The following is a 23,337-nucleotide window of genomic DNA, read 5'->3' as shown; positions in this document are numbered from 1 at the left end:
CCTGAATAATTCTATATAGTACGTATAGTATATGCAATTATCATACGGGAAAAATAATAGCTATAGTCTTCAGTGCTTTTAAATACGTTAAACAAACTAGTTTATGTTTCTTGATATAATTTTTTTTTCTTGTAACACAACAATTTCATTAATACTCCTAACCGGTTACAAAGATAAAAGCAATAGCGGATGTGCGATTATAATAAAAGTTTCTAACACAAACGGTCGAAAACACAGAGATACAAACTTAGGCAAGTTTGATAACAAGTGGAAAGAGTCTTCAACCGTGAGAACATTCACCGTATATCGTTGAGGGCTCCATAACCTAGATTCTATCATTGGGGTGAAATCCGTGTTAAGAATTCTACAACATCGATAGTTAAAATATAGACTGTATACTGTTTGCAATTCCCCCTGAATAATTCTATATAGTACCTATAGTATATGCAATTATCAAACGTGAAAAATAATAGCTATAGTCTTCAGAGCTTTTAAATATGTTGAAAAGAACTAGGTTATGTTTCTTGATATAATTAAATCAAACATTTTCCAACAAGTATGCGGATAAATCAAAGTTCAACAATCCAGTTTTTATTTGCTTGTATCATTTTTCCTTTGTCTCACATGGGTCTATAAAAAGTTAAAACCAAGCAATGCACTGATATTTGCATTGATTACGTTTATGACTCTATATGTATATACTATATATATATATATATATATATATATATATATATATGTGTTAAAGAAGAAACCAATCAAAGGGATCATTCTTAGTCCAAAACACAGTTTACTCATCAATGGATGACTTTTATTCTTCTATATGGCTTCATCAAGAGGTATCATCACATGTGCATGTTGGGGTTCGTTGATTTCCTTTGAACATTATTCTAAATATATATTCTTGTTTACAATTCTTGTGATGCAGAGCATCGATGAAATAAGCCAGAATCTGCATAATACTCTGTTCGAGCTAGAAACATTGAAAATGGAAGCCAATGAGGAATCAAGAACACATAGAGAAGAAGTCAATCAGCTACTCACTCTACTCAAATCCACTCAACAAGAACGAGATGAAGCTAGAGAGCAACTATCTCAGTTTCTCATCCAAACCCAAAACACTAATTCAAGAACCACCACTGAATCGAACAGCTTCTCTGGTGACGGATCTTCTTCTCCCCCTTCTTCCTCGGAACTCTCCAGCCTCCTGGCCATTCATCATCCTCAGCCGTTGATGGTCCTCGAAGATCCAATGGCTCATAATCATCACCAGCCCCACGATCCTCTAGACGTTCTAGTGATAGGGAAGGCTTTTCCGGAAACGGGAAAGCTTTTAAAAGCGGTGGTGGAAGCTGGACCGCTTCTTCAAACGCTTCTCGTGGCGAGGCCACTTCCGAAATGGGTAAACCCACCGCCTCAAACGCAATCGCAGCGTTTTGAATTACCTCCTACTGTCTCGTTTAAAGGGTGCGATGATGTCACTAGTAGCGGCGCGTCAGGACGATGTGATTCACTGATGTGTTATGATTCGGTTATGAGATTCGGGTTGAGTTCAAGTTCGGTTATCGATCAAACGGTGTTAACCGGGAAGAGGCAGAGATTAGAGTAGCGAACTGATTATTTAACGAGATTTATCAGAGCAGCAGTATTGTAAGTTTGGTGATTATTTTGTCCTTTCTTTATGATTCTATCTCTGGTTCGACCGGCTCGGTTATATGTAAGACTTGGTAATGTAAGGATAAATTTGTTCTCGGATACCAAGCACGGTTTCTTCCTAATTAAAATTAGTACTATTTTTCTTTTGCCACTTAGCATGTAGAGCACACGGTATTCTTTAGTAAAAGGCGAAAGAATAGTTAGCTTTATGCTCACCACATGGCTGCGTAGTTTATTTAGACTGAAGGAGACCTTTATTTATATTGCTACTTCTGTTGCTAACTTCTCCCAGTTACCCGATGTGGGACTCTTAAACCAAAGACAAAAAAGCGCTACTTCTTTAAAACTCTTCGTGGGCCTGTAAATGATATTGGGTTTTAAACATAAATTGTTTGTGTTTCTTCCTTTTAAATCGATGACTACGAAATCAGTGAAGTTGAACAAAAAATCATTCTGACATGGTTCTAATTAGATAACTAACCCTCCAAATTGATTAAACCACTTTTGAACAGTGTCGTGTCCTTCGTCCTGCAAGTTGTAAGCTCGATTTTGACCAAGACCGATGCATCTTCCTTTCGTAGCCACGAAGATACAAACACGACCACGCGTCTTCCCTCTCTTCTCGATTAGATCCATGGCTAAGTCCAATTGGTTTCCACAGTCATACCGTTATGAGCCGAAAATATCGATTAAAACCTTTGAATTAATGGAGCATAATCCATCTAGTGGATGTAAAACAGAGGATAAGGGCTTGAAAAGAAACACCATACACACTCTCGTATGATCGATCCATCGATTAGCTTGCTTCTCGTCTGCTTTAAAATCGTTTACGGGTGTGTTTTCCCGTACCCAAGTATGCAAATTCAGAAAAACAAAAGGCAGACAATGTCCAAGCATGTAACAGAAACAAAATCATCGTACTGTTTTTACCGAGTGAGTGGCATTTCTTTATATTCCTTTAAATGTAAACCCTCTTGTTCGCTGGGAAGGTCTCTGTGACTTTTGACTCATTATTATTTCAGACATGCGTATTTTCGAGTGCTGACGTGGCGGATCCATAGAAAACCTCAAGAACTGAACTTTAACACACAAAAAAAAGACGGTGGAGCAAAATCGGATCGAGTCGGAGAGTCGCCGGAGAATTTACTCCGGCTAATCTGTGAGCCATAGAGGTATTTATTCTCCGATTTCCCCAGATCAGCGGTTCTATTATATCTGTTCATCCTTATGAGATTCCTTTTGGTTAATGTGAGCTCGCTTTTATGTTCTTGAGGAAGAAGAAACGAAGTTACTGAGAGGTGGTGGAGGGGGACATGGCGGAGGCGGAGACAGTAAACGGAGTGAAGGAGGAGAACAAATTATGGAAAGGTGTATTCGCGGTTTCGGGCATTATGTTTACTCTTGTCATCTATGGTCTTCTTCAGGTCTGTTTCTTGTCTTTGTCATGATACATGCTGTTTCTGTTCTATGGAAATCTAATTAAAGGTTAGAACTTTCTTTGTGGGTCTTTGTAAATGTGTTGTAGGAGAAGATAATGAGAGTTCCTTATGGGTTGAACAAAGAGTTCTTTAAGTACTCTTTGTTTCTTGTTTTCTGCAATCGCCTCACTACTTCAGCTGTCTCTGCTGCTGCTTTACTGGTAACTTACCAGCGTAGAACCCACCTTGTGTTAAATGATTCATGAACTGAGTTTGAAATATTGGCTTTTTTTCATTTTACAGGCAAGCAAGAAAGTTTTGGATCCTGTAGCTCCGGTTTATAAATATTGCCTTATTTCAGTCACTAACATTTTAACCACTACATGCCAATATGAGGTAGGATTTAGTATGTTTACTTTTATAACTATTTCTATCTCTACATTTTAATGCATTATTGCTTATACCATATGTAAAATTCCTCCAGGCTCTCAAGTATGTGAGCTTCCCAGTCCAAACTCTAGCTAAATGTGCCAAAATGATACCAGTCATGGTAACTTGTAACATTATTTTTTCCAGTAGAGGCTTTTGGGTTTAGCATCACCCTTCTTATATCTCTGCTCTGTACAGGTATGGGGAACTCTCATCATGCAGAAAAAATACAAAGGGTTTGACTATTTAGTGGCTTTTCTGGTGACTCTCGGCTGCTCTGTCTTTATTCTCTTTCCGGTATATATCTGCTCTATATGCATTACTCAAATCTTTTTCAATTGCTTCGGTTTGTTAAGAGTACCCCCAATCAAACTGATGCTTTTTTTTTTCTAATGTAAAATCTGAGCTGTAGGCAGGAGAAGATATAAGTCCGTACAATAAGGGAAGGGAAAATACTGTTTGGGGTGTTTCCCTTATGGCTGGTTATCTTGGGTATGTATATCCACTTATATATGTTACTCGTTTCACTGCTTATTGATTAGACTGAGATTTTGAATTATGATTGTGTATTTGGTAATGGGCTATCTCACAGGTTCGATGGCTTTACAAGCACATTCCAAGACAAACTCTTTAAAGGATATAATATGGAGATACATAACCAAATATTCTACACAACACTTTGTTCCTGTGTTTTGAGTTTCACTGGACTTATATTGCAAGGCCACTTACTACTAGCTGTAGATTTTGTTTCTCGGCATAGAGATTGTCTACTTGACATCGCTCTGCTTTCCACTGTAAGTTTCAGTTTCCTCTATTCTTCTACATAGTCATTACAATGTCAAGATGGCAAGTATAATTTATGAAACAGAGTTTGAGTTTAGTTTCTACTAACAAATCCATGCTTACAACAACTCGTGATATTATCTTCTTTTCTTGTTCTTTTATTCCCCACTGAACTTACAAGAGACTAAATGTGCAGGTTGCAACAGCGAGCCAGTTCTTCATTTCTTACACCATTAGGACATTTGGTGCTCTAACATTCGCTGCTATCATGACAACAAGACAGGTAAAAAAAATACATACCTGTTCTCAATCCAACTCAATGCCTAACACAATCCGTTTCTAACATGAATTACTCGTCTTAATAAAGCTTGCAAGCATCATGCTCTCATGCATTTGGTTCTCTCATCCGCTTAGCTGGGAGCAATGTATTGGATCGGTATATCCTCCATCCTCTTTACATTTTTTCTTTGGAACTTGTACCTTTAGCTCCACTAAAAACTTAGGCACTACTATGCTTATGATTATTTGACTAACCAAGTTCATTTGGATGCAGGTCATCGTTTTCGGATCTTTATATGCGAAAAACTTACTGAACAACAAAAAATCACAAAGCCAACCGCCACCTCCAGAACTTCCCCAATACGAAAAGGCTGAGGGCTCTTGAGATGGAACCTTCACAGCCAGCTAGAAGTAAGTAACTAGTCGTTAGGGAATTCATGTATTTTTCATGTTTTGTTTATTTAATTTTGTTGGATATTATATATGCAATTTTAAAAATTATAAGTTTACGTATTTTGTATTTATATTTTATAGCTTTTGGACGTTTTAATATTCTTCAAGAGAGTTAAGTTCTAAATACAGCAGTAACAACTAACAACCAACAATATGTACCACCTGCATGGTCATCATCAGAAGAATGATTCAGAGAAAAAAGGAGAAGAATTGATCTAGTAAACAGCTAGACATTATAATAAGGTATTCCTTTACATGTTTTTTAAAGGCGACGTCATGACGCCAGAGGAGTATCAGTCTTGTGCGTTGATCCCTTCTTAATTTCTACACACACTTGAGTACTTCAAACAAAGAGGTAGTTGAGATAATTTCTTCGACAATTTCGTTGTATACGGTAATCAGAGATGCTTACTTAACTGTCTATTTTTATTTTTCAGAAACTGAAAGTAATAATAGAATGTGTGCAAGTGCAAATCGAATATTGGTACTATTATCTTATTTGACCATAGCCGAAAATGAAACAAAAAAACAAGGGCAATTTTCTCAAATAGATTTTTTTAGTTTTTGTTACAAAAATAGCATTTAAAAAATAAAATGATCAAAATAGCATTTTTTTGTTTTGAAAATTTTAATTTTAATTTTTTATTTTTTAAAATTTGAAACTCTATTCCCAAAACTTCACCCCTTAGCTCTAAACACTAAGTTCAGATGAGTTAATCTTTGGGTATAAATTCATATTTACCTTTAAATAAAATTTATTTTGGTAATTTTCTTTAATGATGTTTATTTTTGTGAAAATAAAGCTGGGAATTTCTAAAAAAAACATGTAAAAAAAAAGACCGAAGACGTTTTCTGATGGTGAAGTTATTAATTCGTAAACATAAGACGACGTGAAAACGAGAGGTCCATGATTCACACCTTGTAAAAGATCATATATTCGAAAACAATCCATATTCGTTGAACATACAATTAAGGTTATGTATATTTTTGGTCTTCAGATATCCAAATAATATTAAAGAATCTACAAAAAAGAAATATTAACGAAAGGAAGCAACATTTTGCGTGGTTCGTAGTTTCGTTCAACTCATCGCTATCAAAAGTCAAAACGGTGCGCATATAAGGACGGTTTTACCTACATATATAAAAGACCTGAATGCAGAGCCACCCTTGACCACAAGCTGGTCAAAGACTCAAGCATTGGCCTAAGGCTGATAGAATTATCAAGTTATCTAGAGGATTTTTTATTTATTTAAATGAAACTTAGATCAATTGGTTAAACTCTTGTTGGGGTTATATGCAAAGTAGTAAACAATATATTTTGTTCGAGATTCTACACTATAATTTCCTTCATCCGAACTACGGGTTTTACTAGCGATTATTTTAAATCTCTGGAGATGAAGATTCAATTTAATTTCAATTCCAGTATGGTAGTATAGGACGTTTAACCACATCGGGATCAGACTGCCTCGGTTTTTTTTATAAATGTGAATCTTAGTGTAAGCGAGGAATTTTACAATATTTAGAATGGGTGCAAGATCAAAATTTAACAACAACAGATCACTGTGTTTTCAGGTCATGGTTACAGGGCCAACATTCTACAATTTTGCTAACGTTAGCAATGATTTAAAACTTTAATCATTGGAATATATTTCTTTAAAACCAAGTAGCCTTTGATGGACTATGACTATCCATACGTTAACAGGTTATTTGGATAGACCCGTAAACAAACGGTCACAGAGGTCAATATCTTATTGTTATATACTCCATTATTGTATTAGGAGTTTAGGACAAAGACAAAACTAAGTGCTCTAAAACGAAGGCGAGTGGATCGGCTCTCGAGTCTTGTCTAATCCAAATCACTAGGAGCCATGCGGAATGAGGACCATACGTAATGTGTTGAAATTGAAATGCATGGGACTTTAGCTTTATCCCTCGTCGGCAAGTTCCCACCACTCGAGCACGTGTTACTTTTTTGAATTAGCTTTAGATTCTCTTTTTTCATTGGCTTTTTCCTATTTTAGAATTATCTTATTTTTTCTAGAAAAGATAAAAATAATTATTGTATTTTTTTTCCTTCACTAACTCCAGAACCAATAATACTTCTTCCATTCCCGAAAGTAAGATTTTCTAAAGTATCTACGCTTATTAAGAATTTAATAAATATTTATAATTTAATTTAATTTTTATTTTATTATACATTTTCTAATTTCCAACAATGAAATTTAATCAATTCAAATATTTTCAATTAATGTTCTTCAAAAGTATAAAAAAGTACGTTAACAATATAAAAAATCTATCTTTGTGGAACAAGAAAAAAAATCTAAAAAATCTATCTCGTATAAAATAAGGGGCATAAGTATTCTTCAGATATATAGTTACGGATGTAGATCAAATAGATCACACTGAATTTGGTAGTTTTTTTTTTTTTTTTTTTGAGAAAGTTGAATTTGGTAGTTTACTTTTTATTCGATTGTCGGTTGAATTTTTTGTAGTCAAATGGATTGTCAGCTGATTACAGTCATTCTCTATAGTTTTATGATATTACTTAGATCTACGCATTTCTATAAAAAAATTAAGCCAACTAGTGATTACACTGCGATCCATATAAATCCTTTTTCCAAATAGGAAATTATTGAATAATATTACTCCGTAATTTCATATTAGACTAAGGATATTGTAAAAGATTCAAATTATCTAAAACATTAACAAATGACTAACCATAATAAAAATTACACAATATATAGAATTTGAATTCTATCATATATGAAAATGTTAAAGTTGTATAATTTTGAATTTTGAAATATACGATGCAACCTTACATATTTGTTGTGTGATTTTTTAAGATAGTTTAATTTCAAAATAAAGCTCTTTTTCCTTTACAAAATAGTAGATATTAAGGAGTCTTCGATCAATTTGGTAGTATTTGATTAGTTCAAAACTTCAAATCTTATATTTGACATCTGATTATTAAATTATAGTAAATTGTGTTGCTGAAAGTAAGATTTTTTAGAGTATACACGTATATTAAGAATTTAATAAATGTTTATAATTTAATCTATTTTTTACTTTTTTATACGCTTTCCAATAACTTTCCACCAATAAAATTTAATCAATTCAAATATTATCAATTAATGTTCCTCAAAAGTATAAAAAAATACCTTAACAATATAGAAAATCTATTTTTGTGGAACAAGAAAAAAATCTAAAACATCTTACTTTCAGGAACGGAGATAGTATTAGTTATAAGCAATAGATGGAGAAAACTATGACATAGTAGTCGTATAATGGCAATTTAAGAACTTTGAAAATCTTTTGAAAACTGTGGATTTCATTTATGTGGCGGCAGGGCGTACACTTTCAACATTGAAAGCTAGAGAAGTGAACCTTCCTTGCAATCTTGTTTCCCAAAATATCAAAACTGTAGTATACCTAAGAAAGCTAATTAATAGATGTCTTGTTCGAAACCTAATTAACAGATGTATTGGTAGAAAGCTAATTAACAGTTGCAATTCATATTCTAATTAAATGTCTTCTATTAGATCTGTTATAACTTATAACTATTAAGAATTACCTTGCAAAACAACTGTCAAGAAACAATCTGTAACTGATGGACCAACATTAATATTAATATCATTTAAAACTGTGTGTTTTTGCCGTCCTGATTTGTACAGCTCTTGACATTACTATTACGCACCCTTTACATTTATTTAAATTATTTTCTGATATTTTGGCTGCATTTAATAATAGTATACTTATAAATTACAATTAATATGATAATTTAATACTAGTAGTCCTTTTGTTAACGGTAACTTTACAAAACAAAAAAAATTACAGCTACAGTGCAGGCAATGTAATAAACAACTTGGTGGATAGACAGAATTAACTCTTTGCTTTGACTTTATCAAATGTCATGTCGTATTTGACACCGCGTTTGACTAATGAACATTTCTCCTCCACATACACATACACATACACAAACATATGCCAATCTGCCATTGAATCAGCCGTCCGTATCTATATAATTAAGTAATACTTTTATAAAGTTATTTGTATAAATAGTTCTCTGCCTCTACCTTCCTCTTCTTATTATCTTCTTCACTTGATTACAAACAAACCAGACGTTTTATTTTTTTTGTTGAGTAACAAAAAACAAGAAAGTATCCTCTTCACGCAATTAATAGAGAGGGAATAAACAGAGCAACACACACAACACAGAGCTCAGAGAAATGGGGAAACACTTGTTCCGATCATCACCTCCACCGGAGAAACAAACAGCTCACCAATCTCTCGCGGAAACAGCTGTGCAAGAGTGTATGAGGGACATCACCACCGTCATATCCAAATGGACTTCCTCCTCCGACGAGTTCCTCTTCTCCACAAACAGTCGTAGCGAAGCGGCGGAGTTCGTGGAAGTCGTCAGGCATTTGCACAGCACCATGCACCGCCTGGTCGCCGTCAGCCCCTCCTCGGAGAAGCTCATCTACGCGCAGAACCTCATGCAGTCCGCGATGAACCTCCTCGAATCTGAGTTCCACCGCGTGCTGAAGGAGAATAAACAGTACCTACACCCTGAATCCGTCTCTCTACGGTCTTGCAGATCGTCGAGAAGATTCAGCACCTCGACGGTGACTAGCATCTCCGACTCGGAAGACGAAGGCGGCTCGTACGAGGAAAACGCCGCCGCCGACGAGCATAGATTCTCCGGCGGAGATTCCGACGCGATGGACGATCTCAAAATGATCGCGGACTGTATGATCTCCACGGGATACGCTAAAGAATGCGTAAATGTCTACAAAACCGTGCGGAGATCTATCGTGGACGAGACGCTGCACAACTTATCGGTGGAGAGATTGACTCTGCATCAGATTCAGAAGATGGATTGGGAGATTCTCGAGCCCAAGATCAAGTCGTGGCTACAAGCTGCGAAGCTAGCGGTTAGGAAACTCTTCTTCGGCGAGAGGATCCTCGCCGACCACGTGTTCTCCTCCTCCACTAACATAGTCGAAGCTTCTTTCACCGATATCACGCAAGAGGGAGCCTTAGCGCTCTTCGCCTTCCCGGAACACGCCGCTAAGATCAAGAAACTATCGCCGGAGAAGATGTTCCGGTTCCTCGACATGTACGAGTCGCTCGCGAACCTCTTCGTCGAGATCGAGTCGATATTCTACTTCGACTCGGCCGCCGCCGTTAGGTCTCAGGTGATCAACTCGTTAGCTAAACTCGGCGATGCGGTTAGGTTCATGATGAATGATTTCGAGACCGCGATTCAGAAGGAAGCGTCCAAAACGCTGATCGTCGGCGGCGGCGTTCATCCTCTCACTCGTTACGTCATGAACTACCTCTCCTTCCTCGCGGATTACGACGAGTCTATCTCCGTCATCTTCGAGAACTGGCAGCTAACCGTGCCGTCTCCTTTGCCGGAGTCTTTATTCATCAGCGGCGGCGGAGATGATGCTCATCCGGAGGATTTGTACTCGTCTCCGGTGTCCAAACGAATCGCGTGGGTGATTCTTCTGACTCTCTGCAAAATCGACGGTAAAGCTCAGCCGTATAAAGACGTGGCACTGTCTTATCTATTCCTCGCGAACAATCTCCAATACGTCGTCGTTAAGGTCCGTTCCTCTAACCTGAGGCTCCTTCTCGGAGACGATTGGGTGGTGAAGCACGAGGCGAAGGTGAATCAGTACGCGGAAAAGTTCGAGAAGCTCGCGTATGGGAAAGTGCTGACGTCGTTACCGGAGAATCCCGCGGAGAAGATTACGCCGGAGGAGGCTAGAGCGCTGTTCGCTAGGTTCAACGACGAGTTCGAGGCGGCGTACCGGAAACAGATATCGTGGGTTATACCCGACCCGAACCTTAGGGATCGGATTAAAATCTCGCTGAGTCAGAAACTCATGCTGGTTTGTACCGAGTTTTACGAGGTAAACCGGTTCGCTTTGGGAGGAGATGCGTTTAATGCCAGATATACCCCTGAAGATATAGGGAATTACCTCTCGGATCTGTACTTTGGAAGCAGAGGCTCAGGTAGTTCCTCGACAACAACCGGATCTGGATCCGGAACCGGTTCGACGACAACGGGTAAATCTCGGGGAGGACGTAGCCATTGAATGAGAATCTCATGATATTTTACCTCATATTAGCGATAATTATTTATTTTGGGTGGTGTGTGGTTAAAGTGGGTACAGTGATGGATGAATGGATGATCGTATCGTATCTCCTTTTGCTGTTGCATTGTACAGATATGTTAAATTATTGATCGAATTCTCCTTTTTATTAATAAATATTCATTTGATTCTTTTTGTAACTTTGCGACTTATCAACGAGAGAAGGAAAATACGATATTTATTGAATTAGCACCAAAGACATACGACCGTAAAAGAAAAATTATAAGTAGCTATCAGTCATGGCTAGTATTAGTTTGAAACTAGTTCCTGAGTCTTTTGTCTAAATGTGGTTCTGGTGTTATGTAACTCCAAAGTTGATTACATTACATTACATAGTTACGAGTAGGCTTGGGCAAAAAATACCGGAACCGAAGAACCAAACCGGAAACGAACCGAAATACTCAAAACCGGAACCGGACCAGAACCCTCAAAAACCCGAATGATTCATATATTTCTATATCCGAAATAACCGAACCAAACCGGAACCGAACCGAGAATCGAATGGGTACCCGAATATATAAAAATATTAATTATATATACATATAATATAACTAAATATATATTTTTAATTTAAAGATCGGTTAAAAGTATCCGAAAATAGTTCAAGATAACTAAATTATTATAAAGTATCCGAACTACCTGAAAGTATCCGAAACTTTCGGATAGTTTTATCCGAAATATCTGAAATTCTTATCTAAATCATCCTAATTATTTGATATTTTACCCTAAATAACCAATATTTTATCTGAACTACCCGAACTATCCGAACCCAAACCCGAACCAAATGAAAACCGAATATTTTTCGGGTATTTTGAGGTTCCTAGTTTCACTATCCGAACCGAACCCGAAACTATCCGAACCGAACCGAACCAAAAGTAGGTCAAGTAGTAAATGTGAAGGACCCTAGGAACGGATCACTCTTACTGGTACGGTTTGGATATGAACTCCGGAAGGAGAACTGAATGGATTGAAGGGTCGCACGAAGGTTGCGGAAAGCCTCCGATATTTCCGATATTTTAGACCTTATTTATAGGATTACAAGTTGTAGAGATCCAAAGAAGAATGTGCTAAAAACAAGACATAAAAAACCGAAAACAAAGACTTGACTAAATAAAGTATTTGACTGAAACTTGGACTGCCTCTTGATATAGCCACGACTAGGACTTCGAAAAGTGAAGACTATGCTCCTGATATGGCCAAGACATGTCCTTTTGAGGCCTGGTCGAAATCTATCTTTTCCCTTAACCAATATTTTTTAGGTTTCTCCATTTGACCCGAACAAGTCTGTTTTTGAATCTTTTTGAAAACCATTAAACCCAAGACTTTTTTGGACATTTAGAACATGAATAATCACCTTTGACATAACTGAAGAAAGAAGGTTAGCCATTTCCAGCTTCTCGGATGGTCGAACCAGCTCGGAAGATCGAACCTGCTTGCTCAGCTTGTCCAAGTGAGTGTCAGTTATGCTCAGCTCATCCAGTGTCAGTCCAGCTCACTTGAGTATTCAGATCATTCAAGATAGTGCCACTTTGATTTAGCTCGACCAGCTCGATCCGGGGCACATCAAAATGGATACTCTAGCCTCCTACCCGAATTACCCGAAACCTGAAATATTCGAATCGAATCGAACCGATCCCCGAAATGTCCAGACCTAGTTACGAGACAATAAAAGAGAGTATAAAAACAAAATTCAAAGGCAAATTCAATTGCATAACGAATACAAGATATTTTTTTGTTCAAAAAAAAAAACGAATACAAGATACTAAGAAGTACTACTACTATACATTTTAAACAAACCAGATTGGTTGAGAACAATCGCTATCTTATCGTATGCACTCGTTAATGAATGAATTTTATTAGGCGACTTTTGGGATACGTGACCTCACGTTACAATTCTAAACAAACGTAAAGAGATCTAATCTCCTTGTTATATGGCATGTGTTTAAAATATAATCTGTATCGGCGTTAATAACGGTACTTTTTTTTTTTTGAACACAAAACGGTACTTTATATTACTTTATTTCACGAAGAACCTTATGTCTATTCTAGACCGCAGAAAGACAAACTGGCAACCCCACCACAACTAAAGAAAGTAAAAGACATCACTGGTTGATTGCTAGCCTATTTGATGTTTGATAAATATCTCCTTGTAAAATGGTTTATGAAAACCGATCATTTGATTTAGTGCCTAAAAGTTTGGATATGCTCTAAACATGTTTATTGCAGACTGCAGAGTTAACAACCAAATTCTAAGTAAATTATGAATCCATGCATATATATACATATTAATATATTTAGTATGCAATAAATTATTTAGAACTCTACTGAGAATTCTCCATTTTTTTTATGAGGGTGCTCTAATACTACTGGAAACTTAGTAGTACGTACGATTTGCATTATCAGTTTGTTCTAATATCTTACACGTTTCGAATATATTTAATTTTAACATAATTTTGCTATACACTACGTGTTTATCTTGATCGTTTTATGATCAACTAAGTTTAGAAAATCCCTTATATATTAAAAAAGAAACATTGTAATAAATGCATTCACACTATAATAGACACGTGGCAACATCACAATGATTTGATAATAAATATGTTAACGCGTTCACACTATATTTATGAATGTGTTCACACTATATATTTCATATTTTTAATATAAAACTCACATGCATGGTTCTAATAAAACTTTGGATTTTTCAGTTCGAATCAAAACAAATAACGAATCAAAAGCTAAACTATATATATATATATATAAATATATATATATATATATTATTTTTATTGTTTACGGATAAAGTTGGGCAAAATATTTATAAATTTTGATTTGATTCGTTATCCGTTTTGATTTGAACAAAAAAAATATGGATATCCGTAACTCTACGAAGCAAATCAAATTCTAAAATACAATATAAAAAAAAGCAAATCAGAAATACCAATATTATTAAGAACGGATATCTAATTCGATTTGTTATATGCATATATATACATATATGTACAGAATTATATATATATATATATATATATATATGTTATATATATTATATTTTATATAAGTTTTACAATATTTTTATGAATTAAATTTATTATATTAGGTATTAAAATTTAAAAAAGTTAAATAATATTTTATTTTTATTTTTTAATAAAATGTTATTATTAAAATTTTCAATTATTTTTAAAATTTTATTTTATCTACGGATCAAATCAGATATTCTTTAAAATTCTAAATCATTTCGGATATCAGAGTCACCGACTATCCATGTGGCTAAAGATTGAATTGACATGAATACCTCCAAATACCCGGATATTTGATATGTGCCCACCTTTATTTACCGATACAATTTATTTTTCTTTATATGAAAAAAATTCACTAATATCAAGGCCGTTTTAATTTTTAATTAATTTTAATTTTATCTTTCATGTATTATTTTGAACAAAAATGTCATTTAATATTAATTAACAATATCTTTATATATTTGTCAACTATTTTTATATACTTTTACATACACATACATGTGCACTTTGATGTGAGCACCTTGTGACTAAGTATTTACAATAACTGAAGTATCTTTTTTTTGGAAGTTGAAATATTTTTTTCGTAGTGCTTCTTTCACTACTGACCAAATTGTAGTGAAATGATTTGTCTTAATAATTTTTTTTTCTTTTTCTTGAACTATTATCCGTTTACAAACTATGATATGAAACCATTGGTTCGATATGACAACTATCTAAAATTCATAACATGAAAATAAAAATTGTGACTAAGTATTTACAAACCATTGGTTCACCTTGATGAGCACCTTGTGACTAAGTATTTACCATAACTGAAGTATCTTTTTTTTTTGAAGTTGAAATATTTTTTTTCTTAGTGCTTCTTTCACTACTGACCAAATTGTAGTGAAATGATTTGTCTTAATAATTTTCTTTTCTTTTTCTTGAACTATTATCCGTTTACAAACTATGATATGAAACCATTGGTTCGATATGACAACTTTCTAAAATTCATAACATGAAAAAAAAAAAAAAAATTTGGTTTTTACCGAAAAAAACTAAAAAATCAAACATTCTAACCGAATAAACCAAAATAAATATTAATTTAAAATAATAGTTATATTTTATGAGATTAAAAACCAAAAAATAACTTAAAACGAACCGATATCCAGATTAAACAGATTTAATGTGTTTTTATTAAAAATAACGAAACTAATAATCACATTCCGTGCAAAGCGCGAGTTATTACGTAGTTGGTGGTAAAATATATCCTAATTTCTAACGAACAAAAAGTGGTTCACCCCAAGACTTTCCTAATAGCATCGAAAGGACTTTAGCCAAGTATCAACTTCAGTGCGCACAAATTAGTAACAAAATAAAGCGAAGTATTAATTTCAGAATTCAGAACACTTACTACATGAGAAAATTCTATAAGTAGAAGTAGCTTGATTCAATTATTTCAATTGACAACAAGTGCTTGATTTATGTTTCTAGGTAATGCAGTTAATTTAAATTAATAGTGACGAAAACTTGGATTTCTGATTTTGGAAAATTAATTGAGATTCCATCTGGAACTCCCTTGATAACAAAATAAAGAAAATTTATTAGGAATGGAGATCATGAAATATTGAAATGTGACACTTCACTGGTGGATTCTTACTGCTGTGTGTTTCACTTGGTTTCTTTTAGTTGTTATCTTTTTCGTTTCTCTTTATGACTTTACCTCCTTCTGGCTTATATTGTCTCCGTAAAGCGGGAAGAAAAGATGAACAAACGAAGAAAATAAAACAGGATGTATCAAGCCCATGGGATATCTATGGGTCCTTTCATTTTTCCTTTTTCATTTACTCAGCTTGAATATTGGGTGGTGAAAGCACGAGGCGAATGTGAATCAGTACGCGGAGAAGTTCGAGAAGCTCGCGTGGGGGAAAGTGCTGACGTCGTTACCGGAGAATCCGGCGGAGGAGATTACGCCGGAGATAGCTAAAGAGTTGTTCGCTAGCGTACCGGAAACAGATATCGTGGGTGATACCCGACCCGAAACTTAGGGACCAGACTAAAATCTTGTCGAGTCAGAAACTCATGCTGGTTTGTACCGAGTTCTACGAGATAAACCGGTTCGGTTTGGGAAGAAATACGTTTAATGCCAGATATACCCCTGAAGATATAGGAAATTACCTCTTGGATACTTTTGGAAGCAGAGGTAAATCTTGGGGAGGACGTAGCCATTGAATGAGAATCTCGTGATATGTGTGGGGTTTAAGTGTCGAGTGCTTGATGAGTGAGTGATCGTACGTAACTCTTTTGCTTTACGTGCAGTGGCGGATGTAGGTGATTTTGAATTTTTCAAAAACGAGTATAAATTACTAAAACTGTTAAAAGTATAACATAAACATTTGTGATCAAGGTTTGAATTTTTTTCTATAATAAGATACAATGATTATAAAATCATACGAATAGATAATTTTATTTTAATAGGTGTTTATGTTAATATATATATATATATTTCATATCGTTTAAATTAAACTATACATCATATGAAAATACATATTTATATTTTGATACCTGCGTTGAACATATATTGAAAAGTTATTATTTTAATTTTGAAATCTTCATTGTTTTTTTTTAATGTTATAAATTATTGAAACCACTAACATTCTACATTAAAAAAAATCGTTGGTGTAAAATTTTGTTACATAAATATGCAAATAACCATAAAATTATATGAGTAGAAACCCCATTTAATAAATATTCATATTAAAAGTATACTATATATCTATATTAATATCATTTAAATTTAATTATATATCATATATGATAAATAAGATTGATTGCTTTGATTTATTTATTCTAAAATTATTGCGAATAAACAAGAGCGGTCGTTTGATTTATATGTGCACATCAATTTATTACATAATAGTAACTGATTTCTTAGTTATTTAATATATAATTATTATTTCATAATATGCAGAAAAACATAAATAAGTAATAAATATAAAATAGTTATTCTGCACAAGGCGTGAATCTTAAACTAAGTATGTATCTCTTTAATAATTTTAAATCTTAAACATTTTCTAAATCTCAGGTCAAAACAAAATAATGAAATGAGAATAAACTCAAAAATCAATATTTATATCGAGCAATAACCAAAATGAGAAAAGCGACACAAAAATGAGAAAAATATTGAAGATAGATAGGATTGACACATGAACATAAACTTCTCATAACCATAATTAACTTTTAAATTGCTAAATCATGATGTAAAACCGAGCTGACATAGTTTCATTGTAACCAAATAGTAGACCTGAGATGATAAATGATTTTTTGACCTAAAATACTTTTAAAAATGAGATCAGCTCATTAGTAAACAAATTATGTAATTAACAAAAATGTTTTTTAAAAATTGTTAAAGGTCAAAAATATTAATTCGATAAATAATATAAATTTTTATTTTTCTATATGATATTTTTTAAATAATTTTTATATAAATCGGCGCAGGTCTTCCTGGTAAGTCATTAAACAAGGAAGTGTGTTTCTGTAGGAAAAAGGCCTTAATTTCGGAACCATTGTTTGGGCCCATTCGAACAGGCCATGCTTTTTTTGGGGGCTTTTTTTGGGGGGTTAAATTTCGTTCGAGTTGTCAACTTCCGGTAACTTTTGTTATAAAACCACGATGCCCTTACTACTATGATATAAAACAAAACGACAAGATGTGTGTTACTCGATATTTACGTACCTTACCACCGTTGTTTATGAATGCTAGCTAGTATTAGATTTAGTAAACAATCCAAATCACCCAACCCTATGAAATCGACGTTAGATATTTTCAACACCATGAAAACTACGTCCGTCCATTCAATGCAGTTCAATCATAACAGTTAAGATGAAATCTTATCAAAGTTTGTAAAAGAAACCTAGTGGTCTTGGTCTAATGGTAAAAGAGTTTCAGCTGGAGCTTCTGCACATAGATACCTTAAGTGTGGTAAGAAAAAAAAAAGTGTGGTAAAAAAACTCGGAATTTTACGGGTCTCTTAGTGATTAGTCTTTTGGCTTAGAAAGCCTTTGGAATCACTTCAAGATTATCAAAAAAAAAAAATTGTAAAAGAAAAGTATTTTAAGATGTAAATTTTTGTTTTGACATAGTCAATCACTTAGTTAGCCAAAGTATCTCTATCTACTTGAAGAAAAATTAAATAATTCGGATGAAATATCTTCAACTTGGATGTACTCTAGGTCGCATGCATTCTTCTATGGCAACATAACCCGATCGCCATAAACAGATACAGTCCTCTTAACTTGACAACTGTTTCAATCCCTGATCAGAACTTGGGCATGTAACCATCTTTTATTGAAAATAGAAAAAATAAACCCATATTTTACAATAATACTATTAACACACGAAAGAAAGCCATCAAAGTGGCAGCCACTTCAAGTAAAATTAAACAAATGTACAAAAGTGTTGTGTTCCACTTTCCAGTGTCGGAACTAAATGTGTCATTTTTTCATCGGCACACCAGGTCCACCATAAGTGTCTTTTTGGGTTGATATCTAAGCATTATATTACAAAATTCCCAACTGGCAAGGAATATTATATATAGTGGGATCATATTACCGCTATTTTGATCAAAATATAGTGGGTGGGATCTTATCACTCCGTTCACATAAACTATAATATATGTTATGTTACATGTAGGCGAATAGTGGGGGTGGTTAATGTCGCCATTCTTCATTTATTTTCAATCGATAAGCTTTGACACAGTGACTTTTGTAAGTTTATGTAAAAAAAACTTGTGTTGAACCTCCCAGCAGAACAAAAATGGAATAGCATATTCAATGAGAATCTATTACCGAATCCCATAAACAGAAACCGAAACATTTCATGTGCTTTCTTCATAAATACGATCGAAAGTTTGGTATATGCGTTGAGAAAATTCACAATACCCGAAATATGCTGACTTTCGTTCATACATCCACTACCTTAATTTTTATTTCAGAAAAAAATAAAATAGCAATATATCGATCAACTTTATGATAGAGTGTAGCGCTAATAGAGTGTATTAGGAGTGACGATGCAGACAGACGAAAACGAAATGATAATCATTATTAATAACCAAAATAAACCGGGAGGAGGAAAAAGTGTTAAATATTGTTATTTCTTGACACATTAAAAGCGGTCTAGTGTAACGTACCAACTTACGTTTTCTGCAAGTTTTTTTTCTGGTAAAAAACTTGAGTGGAAAATTTCGTCGTCTTCAGCCATCAGAAAAATCTTACTGACAAATTCAATTCAGTTCTTTCATTTTTTGTTTGTTAGCTAGCTTCAACACACACACACATGCATATATTAAATTAATATATTCTTAAATATATACACAAAGTTCATGTTTTCATATTTTCACAAAAAAAAAACATCTCTATTCTCTAATGGAACCTCTGTGTTAAGCTCCATATACAGTTTTCAAGCAAATCTTGAGATCAACTCTTACCACTCTCATGGATTTCTTGCCTTAAAGGTACGTATTGTTATATTTCTGCTTCATTTTATCAGACCGTTACTAAAAAAAGTTCATCCCTGTAGTTGTTAATTTCATTAAGTTGTCATCTTTGCTAAAACAAAAAAAAAACCTTAATTTTGCTCATACTGAATCCCTTGAATCTAGGTTTTGTGAAGATGGGTGGTGAAAAGTTTGGATTTTTGATCTGGGTTTCATCTATTACTTGCCTACTCTGCCTCTGCCATGGATACGTACCTGTGGATAATTACCTCATCAACTGTGGATCACCCAACAATGTCACTGTGACCGCTCGTGTGTTCATCTCTGATACCCTTGCCTCAAACCTCTTAACCTCTACCAGCGAAACCCTCGCCGCAAGTAACCGCAACTCTGTTTCAGATATCTACCAGACGGCGAGAATCTTCACCGGAATCTCCAAGTACAGATTCTCCGTCGCTCCAGGCCGTCACTGGGTTCGTCTCCATTTCAGTCCTTTTCATTACCAAACCTTTCAAATGGAGTCAGCCAAATTCTCAGTCTCGTCCCAAACACATGTCTTCTTGAGTGATTTCACCGTGACGTCAAGAGTTATTATGAAGGAGTATTATCTGAACGTACCCACGGATCATCTTGAGCTCACGTTTACTCCCTCCGGTAAGTCGTTCGCCTTTGTGAACGCACTCGAGGTTGTTTCGGTTCCTGATACATTGATCAGCGGTGATCCTTCGTTCGCGGGGAGTCACGGGAGCTTTAACGAGTTGTCATTGCAAGCTCTCGAGACGGTTCATAGAGTGAACATGGGCGGTCCGCGCGTTACACCTGATAACGACACTCTTTCGAGGACTTGGAAGACAGATTCTGAGTTTCTAGTCGAGAATAATCTAGTTATGAACGTGTCTAAGATTCCAAGCGTTCATTATAAACCCGGTTTGGCAACGGAGGAGACTGCTCCTAAAAGTGTATACGGTACTTGCAGCGAGATGAACTCCGGATCTAACCCGGCTAGCAATTTCAACGTGACGTGGGTGTTCGATGTCGAAACCGGGTTTCAGTACTTTCTCCGGTTCCATTTCTGCGATATCGTGAGCAAGTCGCTAAACCAGCTCTACTTCAACCTTTACGTTGACTCCATGATGGTTGTGAGGGATCTCGATCTAAGCTCTTATGTAGTCAACGCTTTAGCCGTTGCATACGTTATGGATTTTGTGACGGTATCAGAAAAGAAGAGTGATAGAATCCGTGTGAGCATTGGTCGGTCGAGTATACACGGGGTTTACCCTAATGGGATTTTGAACGGGTTAGAGATAATGAAGATGAATAACTCCAAAGGTCAGCTTAGTACAGGGACATTTCTTCCTGGTGGTGGTTTAACCAAGAAGAAGAATGTTGGTTTGATCGTTGGTGCAACGGTTGGTTCTCTGTTTGTTTTAGTGGCTTTTGGAGGTTTCATTATACTGTTCAAGAAACGAAGAGGAGGTAATCACTCAAAGACTTGGACTCCTTTGTCTACTAATGGAGCAGCTTCAGGCTCAAGTGGAGCTACTGTTGCAAGTTTAGCTTCTAACTCAAGCTACCGAATCCCTCTAGCAGCGGTTAAAGAGGCTACAAACAGCTTCGACGAGAACCGTGCTATTGGAGTGGGAGGTTTTGGTAGAGTGTACAAAGGAGTGCTTCAAGACGGCACGCAAGTAGCTGTTAAAAGAGGCAACCCCAAGTCTCAGCAAGGCTTTGCGGAGTTCAAGACGGAGATCGAGATGTTGTCTCAGTTCCGACATCGACACTTGGTGTCTTTGATCGGTTACTGCGACGAGAACAGGGAGATGATTCTTGTTTACGAGTACATGAAAAACGGAACGTTGAAGAGTCATCTCTACGGCTCTGGTTTACCTACCTTGAGTTGGAAGCAACGTCTCGAGATATGTATTGGATCAGCTAGAGGGTTGCATTATCTCCACACCGGTGACTCTAAATCAGTGATCCACAGAGATGTGAAGTCTGCGAACATATTGCTCGACGAGAATCTCATGGCGAAAGTTGCGGACTTTGGACTGTCGAAGACCGGACCAGAGATAGACCAGACTCATGTGAGTACGGCTGTCAAAGGAAGCTTCGGTTATCTCGACCCTGAGTACTTTAGAAGACAGCAGCTCACTGAGAAGTCAGATGTTTACTCGTTCGGTGTCGTTATGTTCGAGGTTCTCTGCGCGAGACCCGTTATAGACCCGACGCTTCCTAGAGAGATGGTGAACTTAGCTGAGTGGGCGATGAAGTGGCAGAAGAAAGGACAGCTTGAGCAGGTTATTGATCAGTCGCTGCGCGGTGAGATCGTACCTGATTCGCTAAGGAAGTTTGGTGAGACGGGGGAGAAGTGTTTAGCTGATTATGGAGTTGATAGGCCGTCGATGGGAGATGTGTTGTGGAATCTTGAGTATGCTTTGCAGTTACAAGAAGCTGGTGTTGATTGTGATCAAGAAGATGATAACAGTACCAACATGATCGGTGAGTTACCGTTACGGTTTAATGATTATAATAACCATGGAGACACGAGTGTTAGTGTTGCAATAGAGGGACGGTTTGGAGAAGAAGAAGAGGAGTCGTGTGGTGATGATCTTTCAGGTGTTTCCATGAGTAAAGTCTTCTCCCAGCTCGTGAAATCTGAAGGACGATAAGAATCTTTGCTTCTGTACATTGATTAACGATTAGACTGTGATTTAATTAATCAACCGGTTCGTTTCGGTTTAATGCATTTAACTGTGGTTTACGCTGACATTGAATCGATAAAAGGCGTAATTACATGTAACGAAACGCTACCGCAACACACAAAAGCCGTACCCAAACAGAATTAAAACGCAAACGCGCTAAAAGAAAACGTGAATCCGAAAAGTTCTTAACCGCCGAATCCGTAGAGGGTCCTGCCTTGTCTCTTGACTCTTGAGCGCATAGACGATGTCGATGGGGTAACAGTCCGTTGAAATTCATACCGGTTTATAATTATTTATAAATTAACCTATGAATTTATATGCCTAGAATCTCATGTCAATATTGAAATAAACTTAGATTTAAAGTTTCGAATATACCTGGTTATTCTGCAGCAGAAAGGATGAATAAGCCAAGTCGAAATTTCTAGTACTCCAAACATAGTTCCTCTACCGGTATCCACACGCACACAAACTAAATCGATACGGGATGCTAGTGCCGTCGAGATCAAATCTCAAATACTTGACAAACTTTTTTGTCTCTCAGGGTTTTATAGTCGGCCACGTTTTTCTCGCCGTCATCAGTTTCATCATCGATTAGTCTCATTATTATATTCTTATATAACATGGACTTAACCTAACCGAACCTAACACACATATGCCTATAGGCTAAGCCCAATATGAAGGAGAATACAACTATTCTCTTCACGTCACACATGCATATTAAGTTATTCACTAACTTTAATTATATGCATATATTGCATATAATATGTTATATCTCATACAACAAATATATATATCATATATTCCCAAACCCTAAATTATATTGATAAAGTTTGTTTAGGTGTGTGACCCTGTAGGATCATATAATATTAGTAATGAATTATCAATTCATAAATTATAAACGGTTTCTAGCAAAACATTATAACACCTAATATTATACGATTGTCGAACTTCGAAGTTACGACTTT

General features: G+C 35.6%; 4 protein-coding genes and 1 pseudogene across 7 annotated transcripts; 4 read left to right on the top strand and 1 right to left on the bottom strand.

Annotated features, from left to right (window-relative positions):
* The first annotated feature begins 685 nt into the window (after window positions 1–685).
* Window positions 686–1,874, top strand: BNAC09G35090D. Its single transcript, XM_013803943.3, has 2 exons — window positions 686–839; window positions 929–1,874. Exons 1-2 carry the CDS (start codon window positions 801–803, stop codon window positions 1,607–1,609), a joined length of 720 nt encoding a protein of 239 aa, XP_013659397.1. The 5' UTR covers window positions 686–800; the 3' UTR covers window positions 1,610–1,874.
* Window positions 1,772–1,881, bottom strand: LOC125593755 (annotated as a pseudogene).
* Window positions 1,882–2,640: 759 nt separating this feature from the next.
* On the top strand, window positions 2,641–5,142 carry LOC106366652 (UDP-galactose/UDP-glucose transporter 5B). 4 transcript variants are annotated; one of them, XM_048768986.1, is made up of 12 exons: window positions 2,647–2,828; window positions 2,934–3,080; window positions 3,182–3,295; window positions 3,378–3,470; window positions 3,559–3,624; window positions 3,702–3,800; window positions 3,916–3,995; window positions 4,096–4,297; window positions 4,483–4,569; window positions 4,654–4,722; window positions 4,840–4,976; window positions 5,100–5,142. In XM_048768986.1, exons 2-11 carry the CDS (start codon window positions 2,970–2,972, stop codon window positions 4,948–4,950), a joined length of 1,032 nt encoding a protein of 343 aa, XP_048624943.1. In that variant the 5' UTR covers window positions 2,647–2,828; window positions 2,934–2,969; the 3' UTR covers window positions 4,951–4,976; window positions 5,100–5,142. The 4 variants fall into 4 exon arrangements, with proteins under 4 accessions (XP_013661762.1, XP_048624943.1, XP_013661759.1 ...); XM_013806308.3 differs by having other exon boundaries at window positions 2,641–2,828; window positions 2,937–3,080; window positions 4,840–5,142; XM_013806305.3 differs by having other exon boundaries at window positions 4,840–5,142.
* A 3,930-nt stretch (window positions 5,143–9,072) lies between these two features.
* Window positions 9,073–11,322, top strand: LOC106366653 (exocyst complex component EXO70H1). The gene has a single exon (XM_013806309.3). The coding sequence runs from the start codon at window positions 9,245–9,247 to the stop codon at window positions 11,123–11,125; it is 1,881 nt and encodes a 626-aa protein (XP_013661763.1). The 5' UTR covers window positions 9,073–9,244; the 3' UTR covers window positions 11,126–11,322.
* A 7,959-nt stretch (window positions 11,323–19,281) lies between these two features.
* Window positions 19,282–22,470, top strand: LOC106366654 (probable receptor-like protein kinase At5g59700). Its single transcript, XM_013806310.3, has 2 exons — window positions 19,282–19,688; window positions 19,836–22,470. Exon 2 carries the CDS (start codon window positions 19,847–19,849, stop codon window positions 22,337–22,339), a length of 2,493 nt encoding a protein of 830 aa, XP_013661764.1. The 5' UTR covers window positions 19,282–19,688; window positions 19,836–19,846; the 3' UTR covers window positions 22,340–22,470.
* The last annotated feature ends 867 nt before the right edge of the window (window positions 22,471–23,337 follow it).

Source organism: Brassica napus, chromosome C9, assembly GCF_020379485.1.
Source record: "Brassica napus cultivar Da-Ae chromosome C9, Da-Ae, whole genome shotgun sequence".
Lineage (NCBI taxonomy): Eukaryota > Viridiplantae > Streptophyta > Magnoliopsida > Brassicales > Brassicaceae > Brassica > Brassica napus.
Note: the sequence above shows the minus strand (reverse complement) of the source record. Positions and strands in the feature narration are given on the sequence as shown.